This window comes from Myodes glareolus, chromosome X (assembly GCF_982192425.1).
Source record: "Myodes glareolus chromosome X, mMyoGla1.1, whole genome shotgun sequence".
NCBI lineage: Eukaryota > Metazoa > Chordata > Mammalia > Rodentia > Cricetidae > Myodes > Myodes glareolus.
In genome coordinates this window covers 136,436,020-136,454,700 of record NC_142053.1, presented here as the reverse complement: position 1 = coordinate 136,454,700, position 18,681 = coordinate 136,436,020, and the positions used below count along the sequence as shown (strand labels likewise).

General features: G+C 37.2%; 1 protein-coding gene across 2 annotated transcripts in view; it reads left to right on the top strand.

The window, feature by feature from the left end:
- Med14 (mediator complex subunit 14) overlaps positions 1–18,681 on the top strand; it is a 93,477-nt gene that overhangs the window by 37,567 nt on the left and 37,229 nt on the right. For both annotated transcript variants that reach the window (XM_087902494.1, XM_087902493.1), the window contains exons 12-16: positions 3,887–3,965; positions 8,033–8,192; positions 11,310–11,504; positions 12,660–12,794; positions 15,834–15,910. In XM_087902494.1, the coding sequence (XP_087758620.1) occupies positions 3,887–3,965; positions 8,033–8,192; positions 11,310–11,504; positions 12,660–12,794; positions 15,834–15,910 (646 nt within the window). The remainder of the gene's footprint in view (positions 1–3,886; positions 3,966–8,032; positions 8,193–11,309; positions 11,505–12,659; positions 12,795–15,833; positions 15,911–18,681) is intronic.

Genomic DNA, 18,681 nt, shown 5'->3' with positions numbered 1-18,681 from the left:
TTAGAGAACATGCTCATGACAGTATAACTGTATAATGACTTGGTATGGTATATGGAGCTCTGGAAGATTTTTTCTCTGGCCTAAACTTAGAAATGAAAGTTTGACTTCTAGGCAAGTGTTTGAACTGACTATATTCCCAGCCCTAAAGTTTGTTTTCCTACTTGTTCTGTTGCTGAATGGGTGTTCTCAAATGATATATTTACTAGGAACAAAAGCATTTTCTATGACATCTAAAACAATGTTCCTGAATATGAAATCATGTTTTCTATTCGCAATTAATAATTAATTAATAATTAATTAATTAATTAATTTTCTGATTCTGTCATGTATCTATAAAGGTAAACAACTTTGTTATTTATTTGTTTGAGATGGTATGTAGCTCTGGCCTGGAACTTGCTATGTAGACCAGGCATGCCTTGAATTCTTAGAGATCTCTGCTTTCCAAGTTGGGGTTAAAGAATTGTATCCAAACCTGGCTAAATAGGTATAGTTTTAAAAATATATTGTCAGCTCATGGAAAAGAGGACTTTGAATCGCATATTAGTGAGAGATAATGGCATATGGCAGTAGTTTGTTTAAAGATCTGCCCCCCGCCAATAATACACATTTAAATAAAAACATCACTTCTGTTTCTCCAGATACCACAGAGATAGTTCCATATAACAGCCGGTGATTCCAGAAAAGCACTGCAATTACATCATCTAGTTAATATTCTTCATCCTTTCCCTCATCATTATTTGCTTCAAAATAATCTTCTCTAGGGTAGCCATTTTCTCATTGACTTTCCTTTCTCCAGCTCTTCCCTCACGCATCAGTGAACAAGGGCACATTTGGCATACATCAGATGACATATGAGTCAAGCAATGGCTGTTGTGTCAGGCAGCTTACCCACAGCTCACAACACTTTGGCTAGGTCCACCAACTACCTCAGTAGGAGGCTGCTGACCTTGAAGCTGGTGAGTCACTGCATCAAACTGGGTAGTACACTTTGAGGCAACAACGACAGTGGTGACATCTTTGGGAACAATGTCACTGATCTAAGAAGCAGTAAGCTATGTATTTATCATGCTATGGCTGACCATCTAGTTGTCTGGATTAGAACGATGATAGGGATTTAGAAAGAAAGTCAATGTGGGATAGGGTACCATAAATGTCTCCTAAGGGAAGCAGTGATCCAAGGCATAACTGGTCAATAAGGCAGTTAAGGTTAATTAGTTGAACACCCAGTATTAAAGTTTTATGACTATTGATGAGAAGGAGGCTGTGACGAGAGGAGGGAGGGGAAATTATAAAATAAATTAATTCATTAAAAAATTATAACTAATGTCATTGAGGTCTGTCCCGCACTACCGTCTCGCCAGCAAGAATGACGCGGCACACTTAGGATCCTTCTGCAGAAAAGCTTTAATGCGTCTTGAGAGAGAGAGAGAGCATAAGCTTACAAAGCGGAGACCCAGAATGAGGGGAACCCATCCCTTATATAGGAAACAGTCCTCGCTTCGGATGGGTCACTCTTGGATTGGTCCACTGCCCATCAACCCAGATGATGCCTTGGGAGTAGGCAGGGACGCAGCAGTGGAAAGTTACCAAGCACATGCGCATATAGTCCCACTGTCTCTGCCTCCTCAATGCTGGGATTAAAGGCGTGTGCTACAACACCTTGAACTCACAGAGATCTATCTGTCTCTGCCTCCCAGGCATTGGAATTAAAGGCGTGTACTACCACACCTTGAGGTTACAGAGGTCAATCTCTACCTCTGTCCCTTGAAGTCACAGAGGTCAGTATGCCTCTGCCCCTTAAAGTAATGGAGAATGTGGTTGCGGCCCTCCACAGAGGTCTTTATTTTTATCATGAAGGCACAAGGTGCTCCACGTTGATACAGGTTGGAACTAGAGACCTAGGTAAATAGAGACCTCTTGCTTGGTTTTTCTTCCATCAGGAAGGAGACAAGCACACAGCTAATTCATCAAAGCCATGAAAAATCCTGTGTATTAGTTAACATATGGCTGTAAATTCCTTGCCATTAATGGGCTGCTAGAGTGGAAGAACCAGTAGTAGGTGCAATCACAAAGTTATAAATAACCCTGTGTTCCAGATCTTTTGAACACAGCTTTGAGATCATGCTTGCCACTCCCTATCCTGTATCCACTGAAAAGGAATACTACTATGATCTTATTTCTTGTACTTGACCAATTACTTGATACCATATTCTCCTGAGCAGATCAGGCAGCCCTAATCATTCTGGCAATTAGCTTGGTCAATGTGGATGGAGATGCATGCATGTGTATGACTTAGTTTCTTATTCCTCAAGAAGTGGACTATAAGGAGTCTCCACTGAGATATTACCAAAGAGTCAGAGGGAGTGCAGTAAAAGATCAGCTGGCCCCGAGGGTACAATATACTGCACAGCACCTCTAGCTGGGAGGGTGGTCTTGTGGTCCACTACTGACTTGTACCAGCTGGCTGCAGCCATGCCTCAGCCACTGTTGCACCAGCTCACATACCTCTGTGTGCCTTTTGCTTCTCAAAACCTTTTCTTTAGCTATTTTCTCAATCATTAATAGTACATATTTTTTTTTTAAAAAAAACCACATACAATTGAAAAGAGGCAGAAACTTTTTTGTATGCAAATCAAGATGCTATAACAAGATAAGTAGAAAGTATTTTCTCACAGTTGTGGGGACTGTACAATATTAATGTAGGTGTTAGTGCTGTTAGTTTTAGTGTGGGCTTCATTCCTGACTCCTAGGCTCTTCTCTTCATGTCCTTCCCAGGGGGTGTGCACTCTCCTTTCCATTATTCCTTTAGAGCAATAGTTCTCAATTTTCCTAATGCTGCGAACCTTGAATATAGTAGTTCCTCATGTTGTGTTGACCCCCAACCATAAAATTATTTTTATTACTACTTCATAGCTGTCATTTTGCTACTGCTATGAATTATAATATAAATTTCTGATATGCAGGATATCTGATAGTGACCCCATCTGAAAGAGGGTGTGACCCACAGGTTGAAAACTGCTCTATAGAGATACTAATTGTCCTCGCTTCATGACCCCTTCTGAAAAACCTAGCTACTTCACAAAAGCTGCCTTTAAATAGCACTGCATTAAAGATAAGGACTTCAGTGTAAGAATTGAGGCGAGGCTGTGGCATAGTACAGTACAATGGTTTTTATTTGTCAATTTTTCTAGATTTTTATTGAGTTAGTTGAAATTATTTTGTGCGTTATTAATATTTCTACTGTCATTAAAAATTTGGATTGGCATTTAGAAAGCCAGTTGTTTGAGCAAGAGGTTTTCCTTATGTATTCTCGGTCATTTGTATGGTGTTAAAAGCAGTATTTCAGTAGGCTACACTTTTTTAAATTAAGATTCTAAGTCTAGTAATTTTATGAGTTTTAAGTAGGTGTAAGGTGCAAATGCTATTTAACTCATAAAATAGTTAAAACTTTCAAAGTTCCAAGCACTATTCATGTGTTTGCTACTTGCTCTTGGCAGTGAAATGTGAAGGAGGAAAAGCAAGTTGATTGACAGCTCCTGATGGATTTAGTTTATTTTCTCACTCAACTACAACATGGGTTTCTGCCTTAAAAAATAATTTTCATTTAAACTTTCATTTAAAAAAAAGTTCACTAAACTTTTTTTAAAGTTTAATTAAAAAACTTTTTTTAAAGTTTAAACTTTTTAAAAAAGTTTAAAACTTTTTTAAAGTTTAAACTTTTTAAAAAAGTTTAAAACTTTTTTTAAAGTTTAATTTTTTTAAAGTTTAAATTAAAGTTTCATTTAAAAAAAAGTTTCATTAAACTTTTCATTTAAATTTTCATTTAAACAGATAAGGATTTTGTTTGTCTTGTAAGAAGTTAATCATTGAATTCTTTATTCTGTAGACCAGGCCACTCTGGAGGACATGGAAAAATCTGTGAATGATGATATGAAGCGGATCATCCCTTGGATTCAGCAACTTAAGTAAGCTTACTTAATGTAGCTCAAGACTGAAAGGGAAACCTATCTTAACAGGATTTATTTTCTTCTCCATCATTAGTCTTAATCTGTCACTGTCCTTAAAGTTTATGACATGAAACTTGAACATCTTTTGGTTCCTTGGACTTTAAATAGCCTTGGAATGCATCCAGGATGGCAGTCTTCATATCAGATCCCTCTAGATCCAATGTTAGTCAGAGGGCTGTGGCACTAAACTATCATTCCTCTCCATATTTTCTCTGGACAAGCACTTCAAACATCACTTAATTAATATTTATACCACATCCTCTAATTGAATGCTATTTGTTCTTATCCAGAATTATTTTGTTTCCCGAGACAGGGTTTCTCTGTATAGCTTTGGAGCCTGTCCTGGAACTAGCTTTGTAGACCAGGCTGGCCTCGAACTCACAGAGATCTGCCTCCGAGTGCTGGGATTAAAGGTGCATGCCACCACTACTTGGCACTTATCCAGAATCTTAGCAAACCCAGCATCAGAAGAGTTGTTCCTTTTTTCTCTAACACTGTCATTTAGTTTCAAAATCATAATAATAACCCTGTTAACAAAACTAGAGATGATTGCACTCTGGTTGCACTAAGGTTCCATTATGACAGCTCTAACAAACTTTTTTTTTCTCTCCTTGAGACAGGGTTTCTTGTCTTCTCCTTCTTTCCTTTCTTCCTTCCTTCTTTCTTTCTTCCTTTCTTTCTGTTTTTCGAGACAGGGTTTCTCTGTAGTTTTTTTAATAATTATTTATTATGTATACAACATTCTGCCTCCATGTATGCCCACACACCAGAGGAGGGTGCCAGATCTCATTACAGATGGTTGGAAGCCACCATGTGGTTGCTGGGAATTGAACTCAGGACCTCTAGAAGAGCTGCCAGTGCTCTTAACCTCTGAGCCATCTCTCCAGCCCTCTCTGTAGTTTTGGAGTCTGTCCTAGAATTCTCTTTGTAGACCAGGTTGGCCTGCGACTCACAGAAATCTGCCTGCCTCTGCCTCCCAAGTGCTGGATTTAAAGGTGTTTAAAGGCGTGCAACACCATTGTCTGGCCTGGGTGTAGTAAACTGAGTTGTTACCACTTCTTGGCTGATTTGAATAACATTTTGTTCAACTACAGTTCTGTGTGATCTTACATTTTCATTCCTCTTTGATCAAAACTTAACAGTGGAATTGCTGATATAGAGAGTAAAAATTATGTGTGATTATTTATTTATTTATTTAAAATGTATATGGCATTCTGTCTGTGTGCATGCCTGCAGGCCAGGAGAGGGCACCAGGACCTCATTACAGATGGTTGTGAGCCACCATGTGGTTGCTGGGAATTGAACTCAGGACCTTTGGAAGAGCAGGCAGTGCTCTTAACCTCTATGCCATCTCTCCAGCCCTATGTTTGACTTTTGAAAGAAATTCCCAAACTGCTTTCCAAAGTAGCTGTGCCACTTTGCCATTCAGTTAGCATCTGAGGGTTCCTTTTTTTTTTACACTTGTTATTGTCTTTAGTCCAAGGAGGTACTTCATAACAATATATCATACTTTGCCTTAATTGTTAATAATATTGAGCATCTGGTTCATAGGATATTTTTGTATTATGCAGCAAAACCAGATTCTAATAAAAGAAACAGCTGGGCATCATGGCACACGCCTCTAGTTCTAGTGTTTGGCAGAGGCAGGCATATACTGAATTCGAATTCAACCTGGTCTCCATATTGAGTTCCAGGCCAGCCAGACATACATAGAGGGGGCTCTAATCCCCCAAAAGACCAAACCAAATCAAAAATCCCAAACAACTCACATACAGAATATAAACCCCAATTTTTTTAGTATTGAGTTGAGAGACAAAGTTACATATACTCCAATAATATCAAACATACATGCCCTAGGGAAATAGTTATAGAAGCTGCACAGTTTTCATTCAAAATATTTATAGGAAATTAGTATAAAGCTCTCATAGACATTTTTTGGTTCGCAGAATCATAAAAAAAAAGTCAAGGACGAAATACTAAGCTTAGGAATGTAAGTAAAAGCCTCCTATCCCAGCCCTCAAGATATTGAGATAAGGGGATTATGGATTGGATGCTTAGTTAAAACTTTGTTCCAGTGAAAAAAAGAAAAAGAAATAGTAATTCCACATATATTTTAAAAGACTATGTTGTATAATAATATTACTTTTGTATGTTTTGTTTTTTAAGACAGGGTTTCTCTGTGTATCTCTGACTGTCCTTGAACTCTCTGTAGCTCAGACTGGCCTTGAACTCAAGGAGATTTACTTGCCTCTGCCTCCTGGGATTAAAAGCGTGTGCCACCACCACTTTGCTATTTAGGATTTTTAATGTGGCAGTGAGCTTGTTTTTCGCTTGTACCATGTCTAGATGAGCAGATACAACTAATCAGAGAGAGCGAGTTAATTTATGGAGAGTATGTGTGCCTTTTATGCTTATTTGTTTTTTTTAATAACATTAGTAGATATAACAGTCTCGAAGGATTTTGAATGGCATGGATATCCATTTGCAACTCTTGCCCAAAGTGAGGCAAATGATGGTACATTTTTAGTGTTTATCTTAATTCCTTCAATTGATCCTTTAAAAGTTATGATTAAATGTCAAATGGGTTTTAATGATGAAAAATCATTTTTCGGACTCTGGAATAGAGACATTCTGATCTGTGAGTCTGAGACCAGTTTAATCTACATAGTGAGTTACAGGTTCACTAGGCTACATGGTCAGAACAAAACAAACAGACAAAAGAAAGCAAAGGGAACCCTCCCTGACCATTTCACTTTTGTGTGAATTGGCAAACTACCCTTAAGATGCAATATAGTATTCACTTGATCTCAGGCCCCCCCCCCCCCGCAAGATGTTATATATTCTGACACAGTTTCAATGCACATGGTTAGCACACCATTTGTACCACATGTAGTTCTTTCTGAGAGCACTTTTTCCCAAACTGACCTATACCTTATTTAGTAAATGGAGCGAGTTTGCTTTCAATAGTTTGGCCTCTTTGGCATTGCTGTACTGCTGTGAAAGTCATATTTTTGTGCTACTTAGCTCATTGTGACCAGTAAGGGTCTGAACGAGAGCTTAATCATTTTTACATATTTGATTATATGTTATCGACCACAAGGGTGGTCACATAAGTATCTATAGAAATACTATAGTAAACTCATCAAAGTTAAACCCAGTGTCTGACTTGAAAAGGAGGAAGGAAAGAGGGGAGTTAATGCCAGGTACTTTACACATAATTTTTATAAAATATGGGGCTAGCATCTACAGTGATGAGAGAAAAAAAAGTTTTTATTCTTGTTTCTTGTTTTGTTTTATGAAACTTTAGATTAATTTTTATTTAATTTTTGATATTATAATATACCACCCTCCAAACCTTCCCATTTATCCCGCCCCAATCCCCTTCAAATTTCTGGCTCCTTTTTCCCACTAATTGTTGTTGTATGCATTTATGTATATACATCTGTATTCCTAAATCTAACCAGTTAAGTCCATATACTTTTACATGTATGCACATTTTCAGGGCTGATTGTTTGACACTAAACAGCTCGTGTGTTCTACCCACTTTATAGTATTTTTGTGTGTGTAATTTCTGAGACAGGTTTTCTCTGTGTATTCATGGTTGCCTTGGAACTCACTCTGTAGACCAGGCTGGCCTTAAACTCACAGAGATCTGCCTGTTTCTGCCTCCTGAGTCCTGGGATTAAAGGTGTGTGCCTCTATCTCCAAGCTCTATTCAGGTTTCTTAGGAAAGATATTGATTTTAGTTTGCGTTATCTTTAAGCATTGGGAATCTGCCATTCCATAGCTTTTATCTTAGGCTTATACTTCATCTGCCCCCATCAAATTATTCACAGTACAATTTACATTTCTTATTCTATGAGTAGAACTAGCAGCCAAATACAAAACTATATAAATGAACGTATTTGTTCATGTGTTCGTTGACTAAATGTCATTTTTTTTGTTTTATTTGATTTGGAAATTAGTGGTATACAGTTAACCCAAAAAGTTATGGTTTTATGATGTGGATTATCTTTTAAATTAAGGTTTTGGCTTGGACAACAGCGTTGCAAGCAATCTATAAAACATCTGCCTACAATAACCACTGAAACATTGCAGCTTTCCAACTATTCGACGCATCCCATTGGAAACCTTTCTAAGAATAAGCTGTTTATTAAACTCACCCGCCTTCCACAGTACTACATTGTAAGTATGTCAAGCATGTTTGGTAGTGAACAAGTTTAATATGTCTGGATGTATTCAGAAAACTGTCTTGTTTAATTTCATTTGTAAATGAATTTTACTTAGTGTCTGATGTTCATATTGGGATTTTCAACTCAGGGGATATAAATGAAGGCAGAAAAGTAGTCAAGACTCTTCTGGGAAATGTAAGATAGCCTCTGTCTCTCACCCTACTACCTCTGCCATTATTAGGCCCAAGTTGTTGGGGAGGCTTTGTTCATGATAGAAAAGGAAGTCTTAGTTTCTGATTGGAATTAAGCATCTCTTTTGTTAAATGTAAGCATTTGAGTGCAATTAACTATAACTATTATGAAGATTTGGAGGAGTTTGGTATCAGACACACTTGCTTGGTTTTAGTTAAATATGAGTTTGTGTAAGTATAGACTGGCTAAAGTAGCTTTATTTTCTTCTTTATTGATGGCATACTGTATTTTGTTGATGGCATCTTCCTTCCTTTTCATATGTTCATTCTTCCTAGATTTTTTTTGAGAACTTGGGTTTTTCATATCATTTTCTAATTTTTTGAGTTTTTTGAATTTGTTAAGAATTATTTTTAAGAATTTACCATAAATACATTTTCACACTTAAGTTTCTGTGTACAACAAAGAAGTATTTGTGATAAAACTAAGGTGTTTGAAAATATTAATCTAGGATTTCTTATTGAAAAGAATAGGAATGAATTTTTAAAGTTTTCCATTGTACCTTTTAAATATACCATCTTAAATTGATACCAGATACTGGCTGAGCTATTGATGTAGTAGGTTAATGAGTCTACTGTTGACATGAATTTTATCATTTTATGAATTTTAAAACCTCGTGTATGGAAGTAGGTTTGACATGTACTGAAGGGCTATCTGTGGTTTCAGTTTTTGTTGAGTTGCTTGTGTTACATGCCTACGTAGTGATGATGAATAACCAAACTGTCAATTTACACAGAGCTTTGGGCTCAGCCACACCCATAATAAAATTGAAGTAGGTGCATATTGTTAAGTTTCTGGCCTTATTTTGTAAGCATTGATGAATAGCTAGCTTTTAGTGTCAAGTGTCCCAGTAGCAAAACAAAAAATTTGGTTTAGATCAAACCTGATTGCAGGTTACTCTACTTCCTTTAGATTTGTCACTTAAGTAGAAAAAAATTAACTGTTACTGTGAGCATTAAAAATAGAAAAGGACTGGTAGTGGAGGTGGCGCACCTCTAACCCCAGCACTCAGGAGGCCGAGACAGGCAGATCTCTGTGAGTTCGAGGCTGATCTGGTCTACAGAGTGAGTTCCAGGGCAGCCAAGGCTACACAGAGAAACCCTGTCTTGAAAACAAAACAAAACAAAAAAATAATTTCTATTTTTCTCCCTTTCTATTTGTTGGTCACCTCTGTTGTGATCTAATTACATACTATGAAAATCTGCGCTTTTTAGTATATGAGGTTTATTATTAAGTGGGTGCTGCTGGGGATTGACTCCACAGTTCACACATGCCAGGCAAATGATTTACCACGGAACCTCTCTATTTTACTTTTTTTTTCTTTTTTTGAGACAAGGCTTCACTAACTTGTACAAGTTAGCCTTGAACACAACCTTTATATGTTTGTATGTTTGTATGTTTGTGTACTATGTGTGTATAGAAGCCAGAAGAGGGTCTGGAGTTGCAGACAGTTGTGAGCTGCCATATAGGTGCTGTGAATTGGACCCAGTGCTCTTAACCTTGAGTTATCTCTCGATCCTCATTTGTAATCTTCCTGCCCTAACTTCCCAACTACCTTGGATTAAAGGCCTGACCTACCAGGGCTGTCTCAGACTTGAGTTTTGTAAGGTACTGATTTTGGTAAGTGTATAGTTGTACCCTCTATTTCAGTAAGGGTATATAGATTTATCATGCCACTTAATGTCCTCATAGTCTGTCTTTTTAAAGTAGATATTGACATTTTATTTATTTATTTATTTATTTATTTATTTATTTATTTATTTATTATGTATACAGTATCTGCCTGCATGTATGCCTGCAGGCCTGAAGAGGGCACCAGGCCTCACTACAGATGGTTATGAGCCACCATGTGGTTGCTGGGAATTGAGCTCAGGACCCTTGGAAGAGCAGGCAATACTCTTAACCACTGAGCCATCTCTCCAGCCCCGATATTGACATTTCTAAGCTGCCACAGTGGCTAAGAGGAAGGCCTATACAGTTTAACTTCTAGGAAAAAATACCAAAGTGTGTGACCTTCACAAAAATAAAGACAACCCATGAATCCTCACTGGTATTCTGAGGAGGCATTTAGGCATGGTTAATTCCATTTCAGCACTGCTTTTTTTTATGTTGTCCCCAGAGCAAACAACATTTTTCAGTTCCAATAAACTTGGGGTTTAGCTGGGTGTCGTGGCAACACATCTTTAATTCTAGCACTTGGAGGTTGGAGGCAGTTCAAGGCCAGCCAGCGTGGGCTACACTGAGATCTTGCCTCACATACAAAAGTGAAAATTTGTTTTTGCACGTTTCCCAGTGAGATGTAGTTGTTTTTTTTTCTCCGATTTGTCTTGGCTACAGTAATTGAATTTTTAGGGTCTTTTCACAGATAAGAAAGGTAAAAGGAATATTAAACATAGATACCATTCTAGAAGACCTACTTGGTTTAGGTATATTTTTATTTCAGCTTATAATAAGAAATATGAATATCAAGAATAATTAATGCCATCTGGGTATTGGTGATGCGCACCTTTAATCCCAGCAATCAGGAGGCAGAGACAGATGGATCTCTGTGAGTTCGAGGCCAACCTGATCTACAGAGTGAGTTCCAGGACAGCTCCAAAGCTACAGCGAAACCCTGTCTCGAAAAACAAAATAAAACAAAATTAGCATCAATAATTTATCTCATTTCTTGTGTTTATTGTTGCTTTTATTCTTTACATTCTTTTTTGCCACTGCTAATATTTAGAAGACACATTGTATACTTACTAAGAATGGTTTTTAAAAATAGATTTTTTCTTAAGTTTTAAAAAATAATTCCAAACTCCACTTGGTATAAGATGGAGAATGTACTCTGGTTCTTATTCTACTAGGGCTTACTTCCTTCTGATTTGGATCATTTTAGGTTGTGGAAATGCTTGAGATTCCCAATAAACCCACTCAACTATCGTACAAGTACTACTTCATGTCTGTGAGTATTCCGGATCGTGAAGACAGCCCTGTCACGGCACTGCTGCTGCAGCAATTCAAGGACAACATCCAGGACTTGATTTCCTATACAAAGACTGGGAAACAGACCAGAACGGGTACCAAGCACAAGGTATGGTCACATAGAAGTTAGAAGTTATTTAATATAATAACTTAATATTAAATAATATTTAATATTAATAATTTAATATAAAAAATATAATGTTTTTGCAATCCCCACCCCATTTCATCCATTCATCTGTTTATTTACTTATTTTTGGGGGGGGGGGGGGACAGGGATTTTTCTATAGCTTTTGAGCCTCTCCTGGAACTAGCTCTTGTAGACCAGGCTGGCCGTGAACTCACAGAGATCTGCCTGCCTCTGCCTCCCAAGTGCTGGGATTAAAGACGTGTGCCACTACTACCCGGCTCCATTTTATTTTAGTTTTAAATTTTTTATTATTACTGTTTTGTTTTTTGAGACAGTTTCTCTGTATAACACCAGCTATTGGGAGAGCTGGCTCTGTAGGCCAGGCTAGGCTCCAATTTCAAAGATATGCCTGTCTCTGCCTCCTGAGTGCTGGAATTAAAGGAATGCACCATCATGCCCGGCTGCCTCTTTTATTTTTGAGATATGATCTTCCTGTGTAGATTTGGCTGGTCTGTGATGTCTTATGTTACTAATTCTTGCTTCTAAATTGACACCCTCCAGCCCCTACCTCACAATTACTAAGTATACTACACTTAGTTTCATTATTCTTAAACAGAGGTATAGGGCAGCAGTGAAACAGCCACATTTTCTTAAAAATTTATTTCTTCTTTTTTGAGGGTAGGATGGTGGTGTTAGAAATGGAGGGCTTTGTGTACTCTAGGTAAGCACTCGTCCTCTGAGCTACATTTCCACTACCCCCTTTTTTCAGATAGGTTTCTTTCATTTTATTCTATCTTTTTGTTTTTCATTTTACTTTTCTTTGTAACCCTGAACTGGGCTCAAATTCAAAATATTTCTGTTTCCCAAGTACTAGAATTACAGGTGCATACTACTAAATTTGACCAAATGCTTTTCTTTTAATTCTTAATTTAATTGATAAATTTCATACAAAACAACTTGCTAAACATAAAATATTTATTAACTACTATGTTACTTGTGTCTGGGTTATGATTTGCTCAATGTGTCTTTGTTGACAGGTCTTATTTTTTGTGTTAACCCTGAACTTTGTTGTAGAGCTTTATTTGCCTTGGTGAATTGTAATTTTGTACACAGTTAAAAAAAATTTTTAATTTCTAGCTGTCTGATGACCCATGTCCAGTAGAATGCAAGAAAGCCAAACGAACAGGAGAAATGTGTGCCTTCAATAAAGTTCTAGCTCATTTTGTTGCTATGTGTGACACCAATATGCCATTTGTAGGACTTCGATTGGAGGTAAGTTCAGAATTTTCAAGTTGTGTTTCCAGCTGGAGAATTGGTCTCGGGTACACACAAGTACACACAAGCTCTTTTATCTCCCAATCCATCAGCTCATATTCTTCTCCTTAGATGATGGAAATTAAATTCTTCCCAATTAAAGAAAATAGATAACTTTACTTTTTTTGATTTTTTTTTTGTGGGGTTTTTTTTTTTTTTGGTTATTTTTCGAGACAGGGTTTCTCTGTGTAATGGCCGTAACTATCCTAAAACTAGCTCTTATAGATCTGGCTGGCCTTGAACTCACAGAGATCTGCCTGCCTCAGCCTCCTGAGTGCTGGGAGTAAAGGTGTGCGCCACCACTGCCCAGCTGAAAGTAGACAACTTTTAAGAATTAATGTCTTCTACTTCATAGTAGGAACATTGTTTAAGTCTACCAGAAATGACTATTTAATAAAGCATGTCTCTTTGTTGAGTTTGTAAAGTAATACGTGCTGTTTGAATACTAATAATACTAGATTTATTTTTGAGAAGTAAGTCAGAAAAATATTAAGATAAATGTCTACTTTGGTATTATGGAAGAAGCAGTTAGCTGATGCAGAGTCAATTTCCTTTATTAATGTGGTATTGTAGGGATTGAAGAGATGGCTTAGCTGTTAATTGCACTGGCTACTCTTCTAGAGAACCTGGGTTTGATTCCCAGCACCCACATGTTTACTACTGTAAACAGTAGCTTACTACTGTTTGTGACTTCAGCTCCTGGGTATCTGACACCTTCACATAGACATGCCTGCAGACAAAATACCAGTAAAAAATATGGTTTTGTGATACCTACCATGATCCCCAAATATGAATGTAAAGGGAGGTAACCAGTCTATTTTTATTTTCTCTTGTTTTTTGAAGGGTCTCATGTTCTCTAGGCTCTCCTTGAACTTGCTATGTAGCTAAAGATAAACTCATAATTTCTTGTGTTTGCACTTCTACTTTCCTGTACTAGGATTACAGTCATATACCATTATGCCTGCTGCAACCTCTATTTTTTTATTATTGCTTGTTTTTTTTGTATGTGTATGTTTGTATGTTGGTGTTTTGCCTGCATGTATGTCTGTGTGAAGGTGTTTTATCCTCTAGCCGCCATGTGGTGCTGGGAATTGAGCTTGTATCCCTTGGAAAAGCAACCAGTGCTCTTTTTTAATTTTTTTAAACTGTTTTTTATTGAGCTATAAATTTTTCCTTGCTTCCCTCCCTTCTTCTCCCCTCCCTGTCTACCCTCTCCCATGGTCCCCATGGGAGACCCCATGCTTCCAATTTACTCAGGAGGTCTTATCTTTTTCTACTTACCATGTAGATTAATGTATGTCTCTCTTTAGAGTCCTCTTTGTTGTCTAGGTTCTCTGAAACTATGAATTGTAGTCTGTTTTTTCTTTGCTTTCTTCTAAAAGCTACTAATGAGTGAGTACATATGATATTTGTCTTTCTGGGTTTGGGTTACCTCATTCAACATGATGCTTTTTAGATCCATCCATTTGTCTGCAAATTTCAAGATGTCATTATTTTTTTCTGCTGTGTAGAACTCCAATGTGTAAATGTACCACATTTTCCTTATCTGTGCTTCGGTTGAGGAGCATTTAGGTTGTTTCCAGACTCTGGCTATGACAAACAAAGCTTCTATGAACATAGTTGAGCACGTGCCCTTGTGGCATGATTGAGCATCCTTTGGATATATACCCAAAAGTGATATTGCTGGGTCTTGAGGAAGGTTGTTACCTAATTTCCTTAGAAATCGCCATACTGAAATCTAAAGCTTAAAGTACTGGTTTGCATTCCCACCAGCGATGGAGGTGTGTTCCTTTTACTCCACATCCTCTCCAGCATAAGTTGTCATCAGTGTTTTTGATCTTGGCCATTCTTACAGGTGTAAGATGGAATCTCAGAGTTGTTTTGATTTGTATTACTCTGGTGGCTAAAGATGTTGAACATTTCCTTAAGTGTCTTTCAGCCATTTTAGATTCCTCTGTTGAGAGTTTTATGTTTAGGTCTGTACCCCATTTTTTATTGGATTATTTGTTCTTTTGATGACCAAATTCTTGAGTTTTTTGTATATTTTGGAGATCAGACCTCTGTCTGATGTGAGGTTGGTGAAGATCTTTTCCCATTCTGTAGACTGCTATTTTGTCTTGTTGACTGTGTCCTTTGCTTTATAGAAGCTTCTCAGTTTCAGGAGGCTCCATTTATTAATTGTTTCTCTTAGTGTCTGTGCTACTGGGGTTATATTTAGGAAGTGATCTCCTGTGCCAGTGAGTTCATGTGTGCTTCCCACTTTCTCTTCTATGAGAAGGATATTATAATAATGTACCCTGTGCTGTGAATAGCTATGGGTAATCTTATTTGCAGTGTTTCTCTCTTTATTGATAGCAAGCTATTTTTTGAGCTTTTATTTTTGAGTCTGAACTTCTCTTATTTATTTGGTCATTAGCTAGTTTCTATACTTATGTTCTTCCTGGTCCTCAAAATAGGGCTAAACAAACATTTAAATCATTGTTGAAATAGGGTATGTAAAACTTCCATCATAGAAGACTTACCTTTATTTGCTGAGGTCAAGCATTTCTTTGCTCAATCAGAGGACCTTCTGACATGCCATTCTATCTTCCACTGAATGAGTTTCAGCCTACATATGCCTGACTTAAGTTTCTTTTTGATCAAACAGTAGAATCGCAAATAAAACCAGCCTTAGTTCTTAGTTGCTTTGTTTGGAACCACTATAACTTATTCTGGATTACTTTTAGCTTGTAGCAAAAATGGGTTATCTCCTGAATTTTGAAGATTTGTCTACTGTGCAGATTTAAGCTAGAGAATCTCAAGCTCCTTTGCCTTGCAGTTGCCTTACTATAAGTTCCACAGAAGTCTAATAATAACAGTGCTCATTCCTTATAACTTGTCAATTTGAGAAAGGCTGCCTTAGAACAGATGGGATGAAAATAGATTAAGGTGTAGAGAAAAGCTACTTTCTTTTGTAAAATGAACAGTTTAATACTTCTGTCCATTTTCTCTTTCCAGTTGTCCAACCTGGAGATACCACATCAAGGAGTGCAAGTGGAAGGTGATGGTTTCAGCCATGCAATTCGCTTACTAAAGTAAGCCTTTGTTCTGTATCTAACATGGTACCACAATTTGCAGCCATGCTGAAGGACAATTTGTCTCCTTTGAAAGCACATAGAACAGACCTCACATCTGTGTGTGTTTGTGATAGATTTCTTTGTAGAATTGCTGAGGTCCAGAGGAGTTTCTCTTCTACCTGTTGAGTGGCAATTCAGCACCATTTGCATTTTAGGGCATCATTTCTCTGCATATCTTTCATTTGTTATTCATAATTTTTTGAATATTATTGTGCTTCAGGCTTTATTTTTGTAAGGCTCTGCAGAATACTTTGGATTCACATAGCAGGGAGATATGGCCTAGTTCGCCAGTCAAGATGGAAATTCCCAAGAAGGTGCCAGTTGTACTTAGACTGAGAGCGGTGAGAATTAGCCAGAGCACAGGGACATGTAATTAGAGTAGAAGGTTCTAACCAGAGGAGATAACTGCTAATGTGAATGGTTGGAAGTAAGAGAAAGCTCAGCATGCCAGACCTGAATGTTCAGCAAGGCAGGAGATAAGGAGAATTGAACATGGAGGTGTAAGGTGAAAAGGGTTAGCGCCCATAGAGTTTTGTGTCTTTCATCAATATAGAACTTATTTCAATGGCACTAAGAAACTATCTGAAACTGGAAGATGGAGCACATTCCAATACCCCCAGTTAGTTAAGAGGCTGAGCTCAGAGGATCCAGACTAGTGTGGACCTCATAGTGAGATGATCATCTCAAGAAACAAAAACATGTGCCATAGGTAACTTTAGCCTAATTTCTCAAGTTGTTGAATACTAGAGAAACATCACCCAGGGAATAACTGTTTAAATTACACTTTTTGAAGTTTTTAGATGTGGTTCACCCTCTTTGTTCATGAAATATTTTCCTCACTTTTTATATTATTTTTAAAAATTTATGTATATGGCTACTTCATCTGCCTGGATGTCTATGCGCTGTGTGTGAAGGACAGAAGAAGACATTGAGTTCTTCTGGAACTGGAGTTACAGGCGGTTGTGAATTGCCATGTGGGTCCTGGGGATCGATTTTTGGCTTTCTGGAAGAGTAAACAGTGCTGTTAACTACTGAGCCAACTCTCTTTGTCCCCTGCTTCTTTAATCTTGTATATTTTACAGTAGTAGTTATATCAGATTCCCTTTGGCGGGATCTGGTTTTATTTTCTCTACTCATGTAATCATACTGGCATGATCAAAGTTGATCGTGTCTCAAAAATCTTAACACTAGTAGCAAAAACTAAAAATGACATGGGATGTACTTTCAAACGTCTACTGTAGTTGAGAACTAAAATTTGAAGGAGTCTCCTTAGTTCTTATTTTGAAATATGCAGGCATGTTCTGTGCTTTCATTTTCCAACCAGATGGATCTGATGAAAAGATTTATCTGCCTAATATAAAAAGAAGACACGTCTGCATTTATATTCTCAAACTCAAGGTGAAATGTCCATGTGAATTGGCTGCTTTAGAACTTCCCCAAGAATGGCTGTGTTATAAGGAGAAAGGTTGGGAAGTCCTCAGTACTCAAGTTGAAGATCATTTATCCAACATTGGCAATTTCTTCTCTCTTACTTTTTAGGAGAATAGTATGAGACAGGTTGTCACTCTGTAGTCCAGGGTAGTTTTGAACACAGTGATCCTCCTCACTAAACTTCCCAATTCCTTGGATTATAGACAGGATCCATTATGCCCAGGTAGCATATGCCCTTTCTATAATTATCTAAAAAATATATAATTATAAAAGTCATTATGGTAGTAATAAAAGATACATAATAATACAAAAGTAATTGATGTGTGATACTTGGGATAGAACCTAAGGCCTCCTGCATGCTATACAAGATTTCTGCCGTCTAAGTTACATCTTAAGTTCCAACTAAAAATTCTTATTGTGTTGCTGAACCTCATTCTCCTGAGAAACTTGAACCATTTTTATTGTTAAATAACATTGCTAACATTTTATTGTTATTTAAAATGGAAAGTTCCTTTGCTTGTTACACCAAATAGGGTAAAGCAGCATCACGACAAATGCACACTTTGAATGTATGTGGTGCATGCTTAGAATCCCTGTATTTACCAGGCTGAGACAAATGGAAAGGAGTTTGGTGTCTTTTTTATTTTCTTCTCTTTTAAGACAGAGACTTTAGTATCCCAAGGTGGCCACAAACTTGCTATGTAGCTGAGAATGGCCTTGAATTGATCCTCCCGCTCCCACTTTGCAATTGCTGGGATTACTGATTTGTACATGTGCTGAGCTGAGAGTAAAGATTCAAGTTACCTTTGCCTCCACAGTGAGCGTAAACTCAGTCTGGACTGCATCAGACTCTGTCTTCAAAAAGAAAACAAATATAAATGTACAGAAATATGTAGATAACGTTAAAAGGTAGTTTAGCTTATTTGAAGAGAAATTGATTTGTTATAACACCCAAGATGAATCACTTTGACAGTTACTTATACATTTCAATAAGATAAAGTTGAATGGATTAAGTGGAAGTCAGCTTATGGAATTTTCTTTTAACATAAAGTTCTAGTTGTAGTAATCCATGCCAGGTAAACACTATACCTAAAATTTCCAAATAAACAAAAACAGGGAATGAAGCAGTTAGTTATGGTTTTTGTTGTTGTTGTTTTATTTGGATAGTTCAGAAGAAACTGGTTACTACAAATAAAGAATGATTCATGACATGATGCGCTCAGTTTCAATCTCAACTTGTGTACTAAGCACTCATCATTAGTATTAATGACAAGACACATCATAACTTAATAGAGAAT